This window comes from Arvicanthis niloticus, chromosome 9 (assembly GCF_011762505.2).
Source record: "Arvicanthis niloticus isolate mArvNil1 chromosome 9, mArvNil1.pat.X, whole genome shotgun sequence".
NCBI classification, from domain to species: domain Eukaryota; kingdom Metazoa; phylum Chordata; class Mammalia; order Rodentia; family Muridae; genus Arvicanthis; species Arvicanthis niloticus.
The window spans coordinates 84,964,953-84,983,482 of NC_047666.1; the positions used below are offsets into that span (position 1 = coordinate 84,964,953).

At 39.6% G+C, this 18,530-nt stretch overlaps 1 protein-coding gene across 2 annotated transcripts in view; it reads right to left on the reverse strand.

Annotated features, from left to right (window-relative positions):
* Window positions 1–690: 690 nt before the first annotated feature.
* Window positions 691–18,530, reverse strand: part of Ergic2 (ERGIC and golgi 2) — a 33,372-nt gene continuing 15,532 nt past the window's right edge. For both annotated transcript variants that reach the window (XM_034511618.2, XM_076940915.1), the window contains exons 9-14: window positions 9,457–9,512; window positions 8,115–8,213; window positions 6,949–7,046; window positions 2,511–2,673; window positions 1,402–1,484; window positions 691–1,246 (exon numbers count right to left, since the gene is read on the reverse strand). In XM_034511618.2, the coding sequence (XP_034367509.1) occupies window positions 1,184–1,246; window positions 1,402–1,484; window positions 2,511–2,673; window positions 6,949–7,046; window positions 8,115–8,213; window positions 9,457–9,512 (562 nt within the window). In that variant the 3' untranslated portion in view covers window positions 691–1,183. The remainder of the gene's footprint in view (window positions 1,247–1,401; window positions 1,485–2,510; window positions 2,674–6,948; window positions 7,047–8,114; window positions 8,214–9,456; window positions 9,513–18,530) is intronic.

The following is an 18,530-nucleotide window of genomic DNA, read 5'->3' on the forward strand; positions in this document are numbered from 1 at the left end:
ACTGATGGCCTACCTTCTTTCAAGAAAGCATTTTTTAAATCCTTAAAAACATTCACTTGAAACACTGATTTGTGACGGGCCATACTCCAAGCCACCACTGTTAATGCAGTCCTGTGCCTGATAGGCACAGAAACTCAGTCTTGCTCAATGACTCAACCTCCGGGATTAACTTCTGCCCTTCAGACTCACAGAAGGAAAAGAGGCTGGCACACATACTCAGCAGTTCCTAACAGCACCTGACAGGCCTCCTTCAAGTTACTGTAGCCTCATCAGTTCTGTGCAGAGCCCTGAGGGCAGCAGCACTCTGTCCAGTGCTGTGGCTGTGCCTAGGCTACTTCAGACCTGACATCTTGTATGGACACTCCCTCACCCATCTCAGCTGTCCAGTTTTCCACTCCTCACAAGCATACAACACTCGACTTTTCTCTTCACATTTTACAAATTGTTAACGTTTATCTTTTTAAACATATGCTTTCTTCTCCCTGCAGTGTCTCTTGTACAAGCTGTGAATGACACCTGTTACACATCATAGCACTTAGATACCTGGCCTTGGGAAATTTCACCTTAGTCTTCTAAGGCTCAACCTTCAACAGTCAGGAAAGGCAGTAACTGGAGTCCAAAGGAAAGCAGTGACCTTCATCAGAACCCCAAACTGGACAACACCATCTTGTCAATATGGCTTAACATTAATATGGCTGTAACACAGGGCCAGTCCCTGTTTCCTTTATTAACCACATGAGCTCATTACAGTTTTTTAAAATCTAGACTAGTTTTCCATAATGTTTTACACATTTTATTCTGACATCTTTAAAAACAAAGGACACACACATTTGCATTATCAATGCCCTTTTCTTTAAATATGGGTTCATGTCCTTCCTCTAGACTCTGCTTTCCATATTGTCTGTTTGCTGGGAGAACATCAGAGGCGCTGTCTTCACCTGGCACTGCTGGCTGGGCTGACTCTCCAGTTAGCTGCATAATTTCTTCTAGGACATTTGTAACAGACACAACATATACAAGACAACTGCAGTTTGTTGTTTTCCTTGGCTGTTTTTTCTCCTTTTTAAATAAGTATGTTTCTGGGTTCTCATATTTCCTTTTTCTTTGAATATATTGCACAACATTTTATTATTAGAAAAGGCTTTATGTCTCAGGCAAAAAGTTTTTCTCCACCCATGAGGTGCTAATGTGTGTTGTTCTCTAAAAGAGGTAAGTGGTTGTCTGTGTGGCCATCCGCAAAGGGGACCTGAGGGAGGAAGACAAGACCGGAGGGTTAGTTCTACTCTCCATGAGGTCTCTGATCACATGATCACAAGGCTTTATGGGGGCTATCATTTCTACTTAGATATAACAACAACAACAACATGACGTAAGACAAGCACCACGTGCAGTACCACTTACAGAATGGACGGGCTTGTAGGATCCGAGTCTGAAACGGCAGCAAATAATTTCCACTATAAATTTTCCAATTCCATGTAACATGCCTGCAATAAATAAATTCAAGTTTTTAATTAAATTGCTTTTGAAACTGCTATGTAAGACTAAAAAGCTGCATCAACTGTAGAGGATTAGATCACAGAAAGAAGGAAGCCAAGCCGTCTATGGCTGCTTCCGAGGCTAAAGGTCTTCTCAAGGGTTACACGTTTTATAAAGATCACAATCCACACACATAACTCACACCTGATATAACCTATCCAAGACTTTCTCACATAATTTTGTAAATAACAGATTTAAATGAAATTAAATGAAAAAGCAAAAGAATTGTAAAGAAAGCTGCTCACTTGTACTGGAAATATGAATAAAAACAAGGTGGGGCTCCAAGAACACAACTCTCTACCTTGGAGTAGCCAAGGGCTGAAGATGGAGCTCCCAAAAAATTCTAGCCTTGAAAACCAAAAGCATTACTGATTTATCAAAACACCCCAAACCACGGCTTCACAATCTGCGATGCTGCCTGAGCGTTTTCTCAGTTAACTCTACAACACACTTACACACCAGATAGTTACATTTCAGAAAAAGTTAGGTGAGCTATCTAAGGACTGCCAAGTCAACGGTGGGACACAGACTATTCTAGCTGTGTCTGTGATTGATACCCAGGGTCTGTGTGGCTCACCACATACTCTTCCTTACATTACTGATTCCTGTAAACTGGATGTGCTTACAAGATATAAAACACAGTTTTGAGCTTTAGAATTCAAGAAGTTCCAAATATTAAAACATGAAAATGTTAATATTTTTTGTTTTTAATAGAGACATCATTTTATATTTTTTGGTTGGTTGGTTGGTTTTTGAGGGTTTTTTTGGTGCTGGGCCTTGAAAAAGTGAGGGCCACACTATGGCATATTCCATCAGTGAACTATCTTCACAAGATAAAGTAATAAACACTATTAGAAATCAGATATCAGAGCATGACAGCTAGTGCCTGTAAGCCTAGTAAGAACTACACAGTAAGAGCTTACCTCAAAACAAAACAAAATAAAAGGAAATTAGGCAAAGAAATGAATGTTAACCTGTTGTTGAAAAGATTCCTCCAATAATACCACAGAGCCTTACAAAAAACTGCCAGAAAGGCATGTGTTCCTCAGTGACTGTCACCATGAGAGAACTGAGATCGTATTTCATAAATATTCCAGAGACACCATGGCTGCCTGCAGCATGGTTGATGATGCGTTCCTAAAAGAAAGGGAAAAGAAACAAAATGCATGTCATGTGGCTACTAAAAAATAAATGCACTCCTTACCAAGTTACAGTGTCCCACATAGGACATCCCACTTTCCATAGGATGAATTGCCTACATAAGTTCTTCAGAGACAACTGTCAGTATTCTTGCTGGGTCAGCAGCACATCTGTTGTCCTGCACGAGGAAGGAATGGCTGCAGGGCCACACATTCAGAGCAAGGCACTACTTGAAACAAAACAAATCCAGAACCCAAAACTGAACCATTCTTAACTGTGTGGAAATGGTCACTGTAGACCAGTTTTTTCATGAGCTATGAACTAATCAAGGAATAAAAACCAAGTTTACATTGTGACATGCATGTGTATTGTTTCTTTGCATGTACTTCTTTATCGTTTTATTTCTAAGTTGAAATTAAACTACAAGAATTAGGAACTCATACACTGTGTTCAAAATCCCCTCATTATTAACTTGGAAAACCGTATATATGAGCCACCAATCAAGTTTCCAACAGTTAATTCATTCAGAAACTCTCAGGTGCTCAGTATCACATTGAAGGCATGAAAACCCCACAACCACCGCTAACAAACAAAGCTACCCTGGGGATCAGGGCATCCAGTAACATTGGAGAAGATTAAGAATGATTAAACTGGGCTTCCAAAACTGAGAGTAGCAACTTCTTGCCCACCCTACTCTGTAAAATTCAATAAATGATTAATATTTAATTCACCTTTATCAAACACTCCTTACATATGAATTTTTTTTCTTTTTGATTTTGCTATTTTCAGATTTGTCCTGGAGATAGTCTCACATTCAGACATGTCCTTCTTTGTCATGTGTCCTTCCACTGAGTCGATGTATAGTCTGACCTGTTTCTAATCTTCTGCATTACAACAATACAACAAACCTCACACACAGTATTTTTCTGTTTTTCCCACAGAAAATACTGTGTCTTGGAAAGAGGTTTCTAACACAGGGATAGCTGTAACAGAAGCAATGCATACACCAGTTTGAAAATATAGCCAAACATTCTCATAGCCTATGGCACTTAGCATCCCATAGCAATTCTATAATCATATACACCTGCTTGCTTTGCCCCCAAAGTCTTGCTAAACCTATTCTGTGTTTCTCAGGTGTTTGTCAATATAGCTGGTTGAGAAATACCTTCCTATCCTTAATGGAAATGCTGGGAAGTATACACACACATACACACATACACACATACACACACACACACACACACACACACACACACACACTGTTTTTGCTCCTTGAATGATTTGAAAGTTAGACACTTAACATTTACCCTCTGAGATAACATCTAATTCAGAAGAATAAGGAGAGACCCATTTCCAGTGAAGCCCTGGTGAGTATCAACTACAGCACTGTCACATGAAGAAGAGTCAAGTGAAAAGCCTTCACATGCTCCAAATTCACCTGTTGTGAGGTTGTATATTACAACCTGCTCAAACCTGTTCAAACCTGCTCTTCATCTCCATGCAACTGCTAAGACTCATCTACCTTGAAGCTGGAGAGCATACTTCCAGTCAGACCCAGTGCACTGACTGGGGGACAGACTGAGAGCAGGGAGCATTCACATTCAGGAAGACTTACTAACAACAAAGAAACCAGGAAACCTGTAGCAGATTACAAGCTATCTATATTAATACAGGAGATTACAAATAGAAATTCATAAAGTAACTTCTGCCATCATAGTTTAATTTGTAATAAAACATTTCTAATATTTAGAACAAATTTCTTTCCCTCTAGAACTCACATACTAATACCCATTTCTGATAAGTTCTTTGCTTAAAACGTTAACTCATTTCAAAACTTCCACAAATTTTTAAATGGAGAGTTATGCTTATTAGCCAGGGAGTGGCACTAGTAGGAGTTGTGGCCTTGTTGGAGAAAGTGTGTCACTGTGTGGGTAGGCTTGGAGACCCTCCTCCTAGTTCCTAGAAGTCAGTCTTCTCCTGCTTGCCTTTGGAACAAGATGTAGAACTGTTAGCTCCTTCAGTACCATGCCTGACTGAACACTGCCATGCTTCCTCCCATGATGATTAAAGGCTGACCCTCAAAACCTCTAATCTAGTCCCACTTAAATGGATGTCCTTTATACGAGTTGCTTGGTCAGTGTCTCTTCACAGCAGTAAAACCCTAATAACACAGAAGTTGGTACTAGGAGAGGTATTGCTGTTATAGGCCTGACCATGTTTTTGTTTGAAGGAACAAATGTGCATTTGGGGACTGTGGATGTAGAAAGCCAGGCCATCCTAGTAAGAATATAGAAGACACTGGTACTGAGGGTAATCTGAACTCTGGAGATTGTTCTTATGTTTTTGTGAAGAATGTGGCTGCTTTTTGCCCTTGTCCAAAGAGTCTGCCTGAGGCTAAGGTAAAGAGATTTCTATTAATTGCATTGACAAAGAAAGTCTCAAAAAGCCAGGCATACACTTTGTCCTCTGGTTTACTCTCTAGAAGAAAGTTTTGATCAAGTGTAGCAAGCTTAGAAAGGAAAAATACAAGATGTATGGTTCAAAGAATAAAGGGCACCAGGAAGTGAACTGGAGCTGAATCCTGTGTTCAAGAAGATAAATTAAGTGAATGGTGCCCTTGGGTCAAGACCCCACCTGGCTAAGCTTGTTGTTCATGTGTTTGCAGTTGAACATGGGATAATTACATATTGTTGGGTATTACTATGAAGTGGTTACTGTTTTCATTTGGACTTTTAATCTGGAATGAACTACAGTCCAGAAATGGAGGGCACACCTGTGATCCAGATCGTGAGGCTGGAAGACACAGACTTTTCATTTGAATCTTGAGGACTAGTGGCCAGAAAAAAAGCTAGGGTCCAGGCATCTACCATGATGCCTTTAATCCTGGGAGAAAGAGGCACGCAGTTCTCTGAGTTCAAGGCCAGCTTGGTACAGAGCAAGTTCCAAGTAGAGAAAAGCTGAAGTCCAGGTGTGGTGGAACACGTCTTTAATTCCAGCATTCAGAATATAGGCATGCAGACCTCTAAGTTCAAAGTCAGCCTACAGTTTCGAGGACAGACAAGCTTAGGCAGTGAAGGAGCTGGAAAACAGAAAGCTAGTGATAATGTAATAAAAAAGGGGGGCCATGTTCCAATTCCAGCAAGCAGCAGAAACTGGCAGCTTCAGCCATTTTGCTATGGCTTTAGGGTCAAGCATAGAAGAGACTACTGGGACAAGTAATGATGCTGGTTAGCCAGAGCTAAGAAATTAGTGGTAATTAAGAAGACACTAGCATCACTGAGGTGAAATCTTCTGAGAAGTGTTTTCTGAGAGCACAAAGAAGTTGTGTTCCAGAGATAGTCAAGGTTGTAACTTGTGCTGCAGCTGTACTTGGTAATGTGTAAGAATCACCCGAATGGTAACTGTTTTTGAAGGCATGACAGACAGGGTCATGGAGAGCAGCTGAGTTTGGCACTGTGAGAGGCCAGGGAAGGCCATTGGTGAAGGTACAGCCTCAGCTGCAGTTGATGGCCCAGGACTGAAGGGGTCAGGCAAAGAGGCTGAGGGTTGGCACAATGAAGAAAACCTAGGAGAGGCCATTGGTGAAGCCTAGTTGCAGCAGAAGATTCTGGCAAACTGGAGATGCCAGTACCATGGGATGATCTCCAAGAACAGCAGCAGCAGTGGAGTGGAGTGAACCTAGAATGCTACAGAGGGCAGAGCTGGAGAAGGGACCCAAGCCCTTTAGAGGAGCCCAGAAGATCATGTGTGAATCCCAGACATTGGAATAAGAAGGTGTAAAGTTGATATACCTTGGATACCCCAAGATGTTAGAGATGTCAGAGCCACAGGATACCTGCTGAGAAGACTGCTTAGCAGGGAGTGAAACCAGTCTAAGGGAAAGAAGTTTGTTGCAGTCAACAAAGATGGAAGGAGTTGGAGATATGAAGAGTGCTTTTACATCAGACACAGAGATACAGAGTTTGGAGTTTGCCCAGCTGGTTTTTGGTCTTGCTTTGGTCCTGTATTTTCTCACTATGACATTTTGGAATGGCAAAGTATATCCTGTGATATTGGAAATATGCAATCTGCTTCTTAATTTTGATTTTATAGGGGATTACAGTTAAGTGATTGGATGAATCTCAGAAGAGACTTTGAACTTTGGACTTTTAACATTGTTAAAACTATTATAGATGATGGGACTTTTGAAACTGGACAAATGCACTTTGTGTTATGCTATGGCTAGGTATAGCTCCCATAGTAGACTCATTTTAGCAGTTAGGTCCCACTTACCCTTTCTGTCACAGAGAACTGATGGGTATCTGCTGAAATCTTGTATGTGTGTAGCTTTGTTGGCACGACTGTAATGAAATATTGGAACATCTGGTTGTCTATAATAAAAACAAATATGGCTTCTCATCAATCCAGTAGTAATAAAGTACTACCAAATCCACTCTATTAAGTATGATAAACCTGAAATTTAATACTACCATTTGATTTAATATGCAATGAATAGACAACTTTTAAAGAAAGAAAAGCTGATGAAAACAGTACGCTCATAATTGGTGAGACGAAGTCTCAGTCAGGACATAACAGGTGTGAGTGTGCTCATGTGCATTAGTTCAGACACCGACAAGCACGCACAGAATACAAAAACGCAAAGAATAGAAACACTAATAAAAACCCAAACCAATAATAGTCACAGTTCTCATATGCTAATCCTAAATATACCAGTAAGTTGAAGTCGCCACACTCTGAGGAGGACACCAGAGCAGAAAGGTAACTAACAAAAAAAAAAAAAAACCAACTCCAAAATCAAGCTCCAATGATAACACAAGCCTGTGATCCCAGCATAATTGCTCTGAGTTCAAGACCAGCTTGGGATATATAGTTACTTCCCAGTTAGTCCAATCTAAATGATGTCACTATCTCAAAATAACAACAGTTACCTGAAAACAGGCAATGCACCACTTGCTACAAAACTAAGAAAATCACGCTCAGTGCTTGACTTAAAGAGAATTTAGTAGAGGAGCAGAGGCTTAAAGATGAGCACACGTGGTTCCTGAGCTGTCTCAGCACACATCTCTGACTGTATGTACAACACAACTCTGGAACAACTCTAGGTTTCTTGTGTTGGTGACACTGAAAGCTCAAACTTCCTACAAAAGATCCAGGCATTTTAGAGCCTCAAACCTGTGACAAGAGAACTTCATCCTCTAGTGAGGATGAAAACAACAATTACACCACTACCAACACATCAACCCTCCTGCCCTTTTTACCCCTTCAATCTGTTTTAGGACTTGCTTTTCTAACATTCAGATTCCATTCACTTCTACCACATACTTATCTGCCACTGATAGACTACCCTCCCTCCCAAGAGCGCAGGAGGAGTAAAACCATTAAGGCTTTAAGAGCACTTTCCTGAACGTAAATTCTAACAGCAGTTATTAAATACTTACGATCTACAGCAATCTTTTCAGTTCCATCCAAAGGATTAATAATTCCTGGAACAAGCTCTCCAAAAGACAAATGGTCTATTCTGTGAGAAAAGTTGTAAGCTAAGATAAAAAAAAAGGGGGGGGGGGGCAAAGAAAGTATATTACTCTTCAAAGAGACATGCTACAAAAGGTTTTACGTTCTAACTTTCTGTCAAAATCATCTAAAATTTGCAAGTTTAATAATACTTAAAACAACATGTTAAGAAAAATAGAGATGAAAAGTATAAATAAGTAGAATGCTACCTCAAATCTTATTATATACAAATTAATTTCTATGAAATGTCTTATCTAATCCTTATGCCCAAAACGTACAACTTTCTTGATTCTAAACATGGTACAAAAACATGCCATTAGAACACCTAGGATAATGTTGGTCAAATAATGAAAGTGATCACAGATACTTTTAAAACACACCATTACTACGACCAACTGATTTTTATATAATATTCTGCTTTCTGAAGGTAAGTTTAAGAAGACTTATAACTTGGAACAGCAGTACAAGCTTGCAATCCCAGCACCTGGAAGGAATTCACAGGAGGATCAAGTGTTCTAGGTCCGAGGCTATGCCAACCTTACAGGCTACATGAAAATGTGTCTCAACCACACTCTCCAAAAACATGTAAGTATTACAATAATCATTATACCAAAGTAATTTTGTGTGACTGTATGAAATGTGTATGTATCTAGATCTACAAACTGAAGTTAACTTAAAATACTGTCTCTCTGTTACGGGATATGTACAGAATGACAAAAAGCACTAACTGCAGTGAACAAAAAAACACAGTGAACCTACAGACAGAACAGATTAGACACAATACATTTAATTATTTTCTCCTCTGGATGGATATCAAGTTTTTGTTTTCCTTTTTGGTATCAATTTTTAAACAGACTATTTTGGGGGGGGGGGTGTTTTCTGAAACTGGATCCTGCCATCCACTGACGTGATACTCACTGTGCAGCACAGGCTAACTTCAAATTCATGGCAGTACCCTGCTTAAGCCTCCTGAGTGCTGTGGCGTTACAGGTGCCAACACACTTAGCTAACGTTTTTATTTACTTATTTTTGAGACTGAATCTCACTCTGTAGATTCCTGGCTGGCTGGAACTCAGAGATCTCCCTGCCTCTGTGTCTGGATGGCTGGGATTGAAGGCAGAAGGCAGCAGGCATGTGCCACCATGTGAGTCAACAGTTTACTTTGAAAGCACTACTTTATGTTTGCACTAAAACAAATAAAAACACAAAGACAAAATTAACTTCTTAAAATTTTTTCTATACTGAAACAAAATTTTGGAAATTGCTCACAATCATGGTTGACAAGTGCTGCCAAATGTGCATGCCCTCGAGGATGTGGGATTGCCCTGAAAGGAGGAAAAAACAAACATATAACTCACGAGAAGGCCAATCTTCCCTGTGATATTCAGCAGCTTGTATTACCAAGTAAGAAGAGCACATCTAGCCTGCAGCTAAGCCATCTCAGCAATGCAGTGAGCTGAGGGCTGCAAAAAGCCAAATGGGAAACGTGTTAAGTATTTATGAGCCAAGATTAAAGAAACTGAGGATATTACAGTTACATAATGAGAACAGCATTTCATAAACAATTATCAATGAAACACAAAACCTAATAATTGTGATTATTTTTGTAGCTCCCAAATGCATTCCAGGGAAAACTGCTCACTGAGGTTTAGTGTTCCTAATTTCAAAAATGATCTTAAGTGTGTCTGGTAATGGCCTAAAATGTTTCACATTTCCTCTCTGAAAACACAGTTTCGTAAGTAGGCTTCAATTGATCCCATTCAGTCCCTTAAAGACATCTCTAGAATACTACCAGAATCTCTTCATATTTTGTATAATGTAGATCAGTTAATTCCCAACTTAATGCAGAATTTCCTAAGCTGTGCAATTAAATTAATTTTTAATCTTCCTTTGTACTTGCCCGGGTGTCTGACAACTAGGGTCACAGTCTGAGCTGAGACATGACACTGGAGGCCTTGATTCCCATGACAACTTCTACTTAGGTCGCTGACACCAACGGCTGCCGGAGCCACACAGAGTCACTACCATCATGTGTTCCTGAAGCAACTCTGTCACAACACTAGTTTACTACACAAATACTGTTTGCCCTGATAATTCTAGGTTAAATTTATTAAGAAACATTCTATCAAGTGTTCACAAAACTTAAAATTTAAAGCACTAAGTGAGAAACAAGAAGAAAAACTACAATTCTTTACGACTGTTCAGACACCCAGCAGCTTGCAGAAGACCAAACTGGAATGCTGCGTTTTTACTTTTAACAAAAGTCATAGAGACAATATTAAGTCTACAAGAGCAAAAGAAATGACTGCTAGTTGACAACACATTTTGGCAGGCATCATTTTGGGCTGTGGAACTTGAGGTCTCCATTACTTTAAAACCAGTCTTTCCTCAGTTATTTAACTACTTAGAGATCCCAATCTACCATCATTTTAAAAGTAGCGTTGATTCTTCAAATTTACTAACATCATGCAGTACTGGTAATGCCTGTGCACTCACCAGGATCCCAGGAGGCCCAATCTGTCACTTCTTTTGCATTTTAAAGACTATATTTGATTAATCTGTAATGTTTATATGTGTGCGCTGTATGGAGGTATGTGCAATGTGAGTACAGTACTTGTGGAGGTTGGGAAGAGGGTGTCAGATACCTTGGAGCTGAAATTAGGTACAGGGAAAGGAACTCAGACAGTAGGTGGCACTCTTCACCACTGAGCCGCGTCTCCACCCCATCACCTTCTCCACTAGGTACCGAGCACTGAGCTTACTGTCTTCAGTTGTTGGAGCACTTTCTCACCAAAAGCTAACAGTCCAAAGACAATCTGTTTTCAACTAACAATTTCTTCAGCTGCTTTAATCAAACATACTTCATTAACTTAGGAACAAAATCTTTCTTGGATCACCAGTGATACATGCAGAAACCTGATTGTAACTTCACTTTCACTTAAAAATTCTACTAGACATTTTAAATTTTCCCATTTCCTGACCACTGCTTTTCTATAGTCGGGACTCTTTTGATGAGTACCTGGCTAGTCTAATAGGTTCAACATAGGCTGTATTCTTTAATGCAGTCATAGTGTCACAATTATCACAATACTCTATAGGCAAGTTAGGGGGTGATTTTAAAATATGACATCTAAAGCCCATATTTCTAGAGGGTTTTGCATACACAGCAATGTATAGGCAACTGTCCTGTGGAGCACCAAGCAATAGCACCAAGCACTGAGACCATCACAGAGTCTTAAGTCAATTCTCAGTATGACACTCTAATGCAAAAGCAGTCCTGTACAAATAAGTGTAGTTACCTTTCAATAAAACATCATCTTTTGAGCAGTAAGGGAATGTGATGGTTTATAAACGGTTGGCCTAGGGAGTGGCACTATTAGAAGGTGTGGCCTTGTTGGAATAGGTGTATCACTGTGGGCTGGCCACTGCCATGTTCCCATCTTGTTGGTACTGTACTGAATCTCTGAACCTGTAAGCCAGTCCCAATTAAATGTTATCCTTATAAGAGTTGCCTTGGCAACCAACAGATTGGGAAAAGATCTTTACCAATCCTACATCTGACAGAAGGCTAATATCCAAAATATACAAAGAACTCAAGAAATTAGACTCCAGACAATCAAATAATCCTATTAAAAAATAAAGTACAGAGCTCAACAAAGAATTTTCAATTGAGGAACATTGAATAGCCGAGAAGCACCTAAAGAAATGTTCAACATCTTTAGTCATCAGGGAAATGAAAATCAAAACAACCCTGAGATTCCACCTCACACCAGTCAGAATGGCTAAGATTAAAAACTCAGATGATAGTAGATACTGGCGAGGATGTGGAGAAAGAGGAAAACTCCTCCATTGTTGGTGGGGTTGTAAGCTGGTACAACCACTCTAGAAATCAGTCTGGCGGTTCCTCAGAAAATTGGACATGGTATTACCTGTGGATCCAGCGATACCATTCCTGGGCTTATACCCAAAAGGAGCTTCAACATATAACAAGAACACATGCTCCACTATGTTCATAGCAGCCTAATTTATAATAGCCAGAAGCTGGAAAGAACCCAAATGTCATTCAACAGAGGAATGGATACAAAAAATGAGGTACATTTACACAATGGTGTACTACTCAGCTATTAAAAACAATGAATTCATGAAATGCTTAGGCAAATGGGTGGAACTAAAAAATATCATCCTGAGTGAGGTAACCCAATCACAAAAGAACACACATGGTATGCACTCATTGATAAGTGGATATTAGCCCAAAATCTTACAATACCCAAGACATAATTCACAGACCACATGAAGCCCAAGAAAAAGAAACACCAAAGTGTGGGTGCTTTGGTCCTTCTTAGAAGGAGTAAGAAAATACTCGCAGGAGCAAATATGAGACAAAGTGTGGGGCAGAAACTGGAAGAGGGGCCATCCTGAGATCACCCTACCTGGGGATCCCTCCCAGGTGCAATCACCATATGCAAACACTGTTGTAGATGTCCAGAAGTGCATACCGACAGGAGCCTGATGTACCTGTCTCCTGAGGCACTGCCAGAGCCTGACATATACAGAGGTGGATGCTCACAGCTAACCATCAAACTGATCACAGGGTCCCCAATGGAGGAGTTAGAGAGAAGACTGAAAGAGTTGAAGGAGCTTGCGGACCCAAGGGGAGAGCGACAATACCAACCAACCAGAGCTCCCTAGGTCTAAACAGCTAGACTGGGAACACACATGGAGGGACTCATGTCTCCAGCTGCATATGTAGAGGAGGATGGACTTGTCAGGCATCACTGGAAGAAGAAGGCCTTGGTCCCTTGAAGGCTAGATGCCCCAGTGAGGGGGAATTTGAGGGTGGGGAGGTGGGAGTGGGTGGATGGGGGGGGGAGCACATCCTCATAGAAATAGGAGGAAGAAGGATGGGTTAAAGGGTTTATGGGGGGGTGGGGATGGGAAAAGGGAACATCTGAAATGTAGATAAAGTATCCAATAATTAAAAATAAAGAAAAAAAACAAAACAAAAAGATAATAGAACTGGCTATTGCAGTCGAACATTTGAGACTTTTTGGCAGCAATTTAACATTACCCATATTACTGAGATTCCTTGTAATTATCAAGGACAAGAGACTGTAGAAGGGGCCCATGGAACTTTAAAACAGTATCTTCATAAAATAAGGAGGAGATATATCCCCGTACACCACAAATTTATTTAAATCATGTTCTTTTTATTTTAATCTTTTTTGTTGTTGTTATAAAATTGCATGCCAAGGAACTTTCTGCTGAGTGTCTATGGTGCTCTACGACTAGGCATACTTATGCACAGGTGAAAGGGAAGGATCCACTTACTGGCATATAGCATGATCCCGATCAGGAATTAAATATGGGGAAGAGGGCATGTTTGTGTTTTTTTTGCAGGATGCTGAAGGAGCATGGTGAATGCCAGAGCGATGGGTGAGACATTCTGATGCCAGGACAAAGAATGATGCTGACTGTGAGCTTGCTGAGTGCCCTGACAATGATGACTGGGAAGATGTATTGGACATAAGTTCCTGACCCACCATTGCTTACCTATACCCTTGATGGGACAAGCTACCTTGCCTCAAGTTTTTAGACCTTGTGGAACAGAGAATCAAAAAGAGAAGTTATAATGACTCTTGTATTGTATTGTCCTTAAATGTGACCAGTTATTCGGACTCATGTCCAGAAATGAATCCAATATTGAAAATAACATTCTTCATTTGGAAGTCTGGTTCTGGACATTTATTTGGAAGTTAGCTGCAGTGCTCTATGATGTTATGTTAACAAGAAATAAAAGTTGAGACAGGAGATCCTGGATGGCAGCTCTGCCCCCAATCTCACAGAACCCAGACGAAGCAGGCCTCCCAGGAGCTCTAACCTGGGCAGTATCTTAGGTAAGCAGACAGCAACGCCTGCCCCAGACAGGGAGTAACTGGGACCCACCAGGACCTAGGAAGTTACTCCTGGCCCAGAGAACTGGTTACTCCAGTTGTGGTGAGACAGTCACTAGGCAAGAATTGCCTCTTTTCATCTACAGACAAATTACTGTACAGAAAAGGACACACTTGTAGAATAGTCAACTGATTATATCTGCCAAGACAGAGTAATCGGCCCTTACTTTGAGAGAAAAGATTTGAGAGGATGGTTTTCAGCTGATATTCATTCTAAAGCCAAGAAAAAAATGCTTGTGACATGCTAAAAAAGAAATAATAATTTAAATGGAAAGCTTCTTTAAAATAAAAGTTGTTTCTGTTTTATTTTTAACTTGGAAGAGCTCTTTAGTGTGTATGCTTTAATTGGGAAATACACTAAATACTTTTGAATTACAACCCAGATAAAAATCAAAACATGCTTTGTGATATTAATGCCTGCTGCCCTTTATAGGAGATGTACTGAATTATTTTAAGTTTTATTTTGCTTTACAAAAAAAAAAAAAAAAAAAAAAAAAAAAACATTGCCTTAGAAGATTGGTCAGACAGTCCCAGGTCATTTTGGCAGCTCCTGCAGATACTGAAAACGCATAGGAAAAGTTAGTAGAAGTGTCTGTTTGCTGTACTGAGACAGTGCAGAGGAAGTGTCTTGAAGTGCCTGAAGAGGGGGATGGTAGTCCCCGGAAGTAGTATGCAGTTTTAATCTTTTTTTTTTTTTTGGAAATTGACATTTTATTTCATTTTTATTTTTTTATTTTATTTAATATTTTATTTACATTTCAGATGCCATCCCCTTTCCCCATTTCCCCTCCCTAGAAAACCCCTGTCCCATGCGCCCCCCCTTTCCTTTTTGTTCACATATCTCCACCAGTCAAAAATAGTTGATATATCTAGGTTGGGTATTGGGTTACACTTCTGGTTGATACTGAGCATTACCAAACTTCTAAAACCTTTGGTTAACATTTAAAAAAATGTATAAAAGCAAAAAGGAGAAGGGGGCATGGGATAGGGGTTTTCTAGGGAGGGGAAATGGGGAAAGGGGATGGCATCTGAAATGTAAATAAAATATCCAATTCTAAAAAAAAATAAAGTTTTAAAAAAAAAGTTGGGGCAGGATCTGGATTTCAAACAGGTGTTAGCACATGTTTTAAGGCTCTTTTTTAATTGTTAAATTTCTTCTGTTTCTTCTACAGTATTTAAAGTAAGTTGCATTGATTGCACACCTTCTAATTGTGTTTGTGTTTTGAAATCCAGCATGTTAGTTATGGAGGTCTATCAACCAGCTTTTGTTTTAGTGCCCTGAGTATCACAGAACTTTGGTATTCTAAAAATAGCTTGCAAGTACTGGAAGAAATGAGTCAGGCTTCAAGCAGAAGCAAGAGGGTAGTGGGCTGGTATAAAAGCTTTAATTATATTAATTGCTAGCACCACTGCTTCTGCAATTGCTGTGACACAAGAAGTTAAGACAGCTACTTTTGTTAATCATGTTAAACATTTGGCAAAAAATGTTACTAATGTGTTGAATATACAAGAGGATTTAGATAGGCATTTGGAACAACAGATTGATGCTCTTTATCCTATTCAAATTATTGGGAAAAGGTTCAGAATTTAAGAGTAAGGAGCCATTTCAAATGCCATGCCAAATACCGCTGGATTCATGTTAGTTTTAAAATTTACAGTGGTAGTCATTATAAGGAAAAAGGTTAAAGACACCTGCAGTGTATTTGGCACAATTCTAACACCTCTCTGGATGTTTTAACTTTACATAGTAAGCTTATGAATTTCAAGAATGCTGCTCTGCTGAGTGTTGATGTGGTAGATACTGCTGATTAAATTACCCAAGGCCTGAGGTCAGTATTTCTATTTTGGTCAAGCTTCAAGAATGGCATATATAGCTTGATCATGCTAGCTTTATTTCTGCCCATCGTGTTAAATCTTGTCTTTTACAACATCAACATGTTGGCAGCCAAAGTACATGGCTTGAACCTGAAAATGGACCCCAGACAGAGTTATTAAATCAACAGGCTGGCAAGGCAAGGATGGGTAAGATTTTGCACAGAGCCTTACCAACCTAAGACAGAACTGCATTGCTTTTGATAATGCATATTCCATGACGGGTAAGGAAGGCATTCTTGTCAGAATGACCTAAGACAGGCTCAGTCTTGTTAATGAAATAAAAAGGGGGAGATGTGGAAAGCTTTGGGGGCTACTTGGAAAGAATCTGACATGGGCCAAGGACAAGGAAGTAGGCTTCAGCCAGGAATCTGACATTAGGCTAGAACAAAGAAGTAATTTCAGGCAGGAATTTAAATTTTAGGCTAGAACAAAGAAGTAGGCTTCAGACATGAAAATGACTTTGGGCTAGGACAGGGAAGTACGCTCAGGTATTTTGGTTATCCTGATAAGCCCTTAGAAACAGTGATCACGGGAGAATTCAAGGAATTTTGTTTATTGCCTTGCTTGTTCTTCGACTATTTTTGTTTATTGTCTTGCTTGTTCCTTGACTATTTGCATCAACCTTAATACTTGCACATATTAAAATGGTATAAAAGCAAAACTGACCTTAATACTTGCATGTAACTAAAATGGTATAAAAAGCAAAAGGGGGGTGGGGTGGGACAGCAATGTTCTAGGGAGAGGAAATGGGGAAAGGGGATGACATCTGCAATGTAAATAAATAAAATATCCAATTAAAAAAAAAAAAAGAGTTGCCTTGGTCATGGTGTCTGTTCACAGCAGTAAAACTCTAACTAAGACGGGGAATGAAACAGGATCTTACTATGTAACTCTGGCTGGCCTGGAACATACTATGTAGACCAGGCTGGCCTCAAACACACAGAGATCAACCTGCCTCTGTCTCCTGAGCACTATTTAAATGTAAATCTGAACTTCATGTATATCTCAGGTATTACATCATTCATCTCTTATTAATGGGTCATACAGAAAAAGGTAGTAGACTACACCTGGAATCCATGCTGTCATCTACTTACTTGTGATGAGACTGCTCTCACCCAAGTTTCATCTGTTTTTTATTCTTATGATACTACTAATAACTGTCCTTACACGCTCTTGGATTAAAAATAAGACTTAAGACTCTACACACTATTCTTACTTATGCTTTACCCAGTTACTAATTTTAGCAACTAGACACTGACAATAAAAATTCTGCATAATGAACACATCTTTCCTGATTAGTAATAATGTCATTGTCAAGTTCTAGTGTGCACCAAAAGGTCTTAACTTGTTACCCACTACAGCATTATATCTGACTTCAATAGCCTCTCACAACCCAGAGCTTTTTAATTACCTTTGTTAGAAAACATAAATCAAAATGTTATGGATTAACAGCATAAGCAAGCACCTCCTTTCAAGATCACAAATGTTAAAAATCAAGTTCAATCACCCCAGTACAGATACTTGTTAAAAATACTTCAATTTTCCTGTCTGTTTCCTGACATACTATCTGATTCATCAGATGGGGCCCAGCAATGGAAGGAGAGCAGCTCTGAACCTCAGTCAGGGGAAACATGAAATCCAGGCCATAATACAGAAACTCACAGTGTGCTCCCTTCTGAATGAGGGCACTGCCTACAAGTGCTGTAATGAGCCTTCTCAATCATGTGCTCCCTCTATGGTGCTAAGGTTTCAAGCCCCCAGGACCATGCTACAAACAGGTAAATGTGCACTGAACAGTGGCCAAACAACAAAGTTTGAACTGGCAGAAGACAAGCACAACAAAGAAAAAATAAAGTTTGAGCTGGTCATTATAAGCATAAAGTCTTTCCTGATAAAAATCCAATATTCTCTCTATATAAATAAAAAGCCAAAGCCATAGTTTGAGCAGGAGCTTTTCTCTGGCATCTTTCTTTTACCTTATAGATAAGCTAACTCACCATACAGTTCCAAGGTTTCCTCATGAAGCCTCTGCTGATTTGCAGATTACACAATTTTTCTTATCAGCTATAAATCTCTTAGAGCTTCAATACAGCTATAATTATGTAATAACTAATGCATTTGCTAGTCAAAGTTTGAATTTTCTTGCAGGACCTCAGCACTGAAGAAGAGTAAAGGCTTTTCTCGCCACTGTTTGGTCCCGAAGCTCTAGCCCAGTCCTCTACACAAAGGAAATATTCTAACAATGGCTTTTGTAGTGAAGAACTCATCCGCTCTCTAAGAAAGGAGGAAGCTAGGGAGGAATGTTCATCCATGGGGAAATCTACCAAGAGCCTTTTATGATTGTTTCTATGCTAGATGATACGCAGGAGAATAAGTGACAATTCACTCTAGACACTAGTAACTTCTGACTTTCTCTAGAATTACTCAGGGACTGCATTTTGATGAGAACTACCAAAGGGTTAAACAAAACCTACTATCAACAAATTAACACACTGACAAAGCTAAGGATAGGCTCTC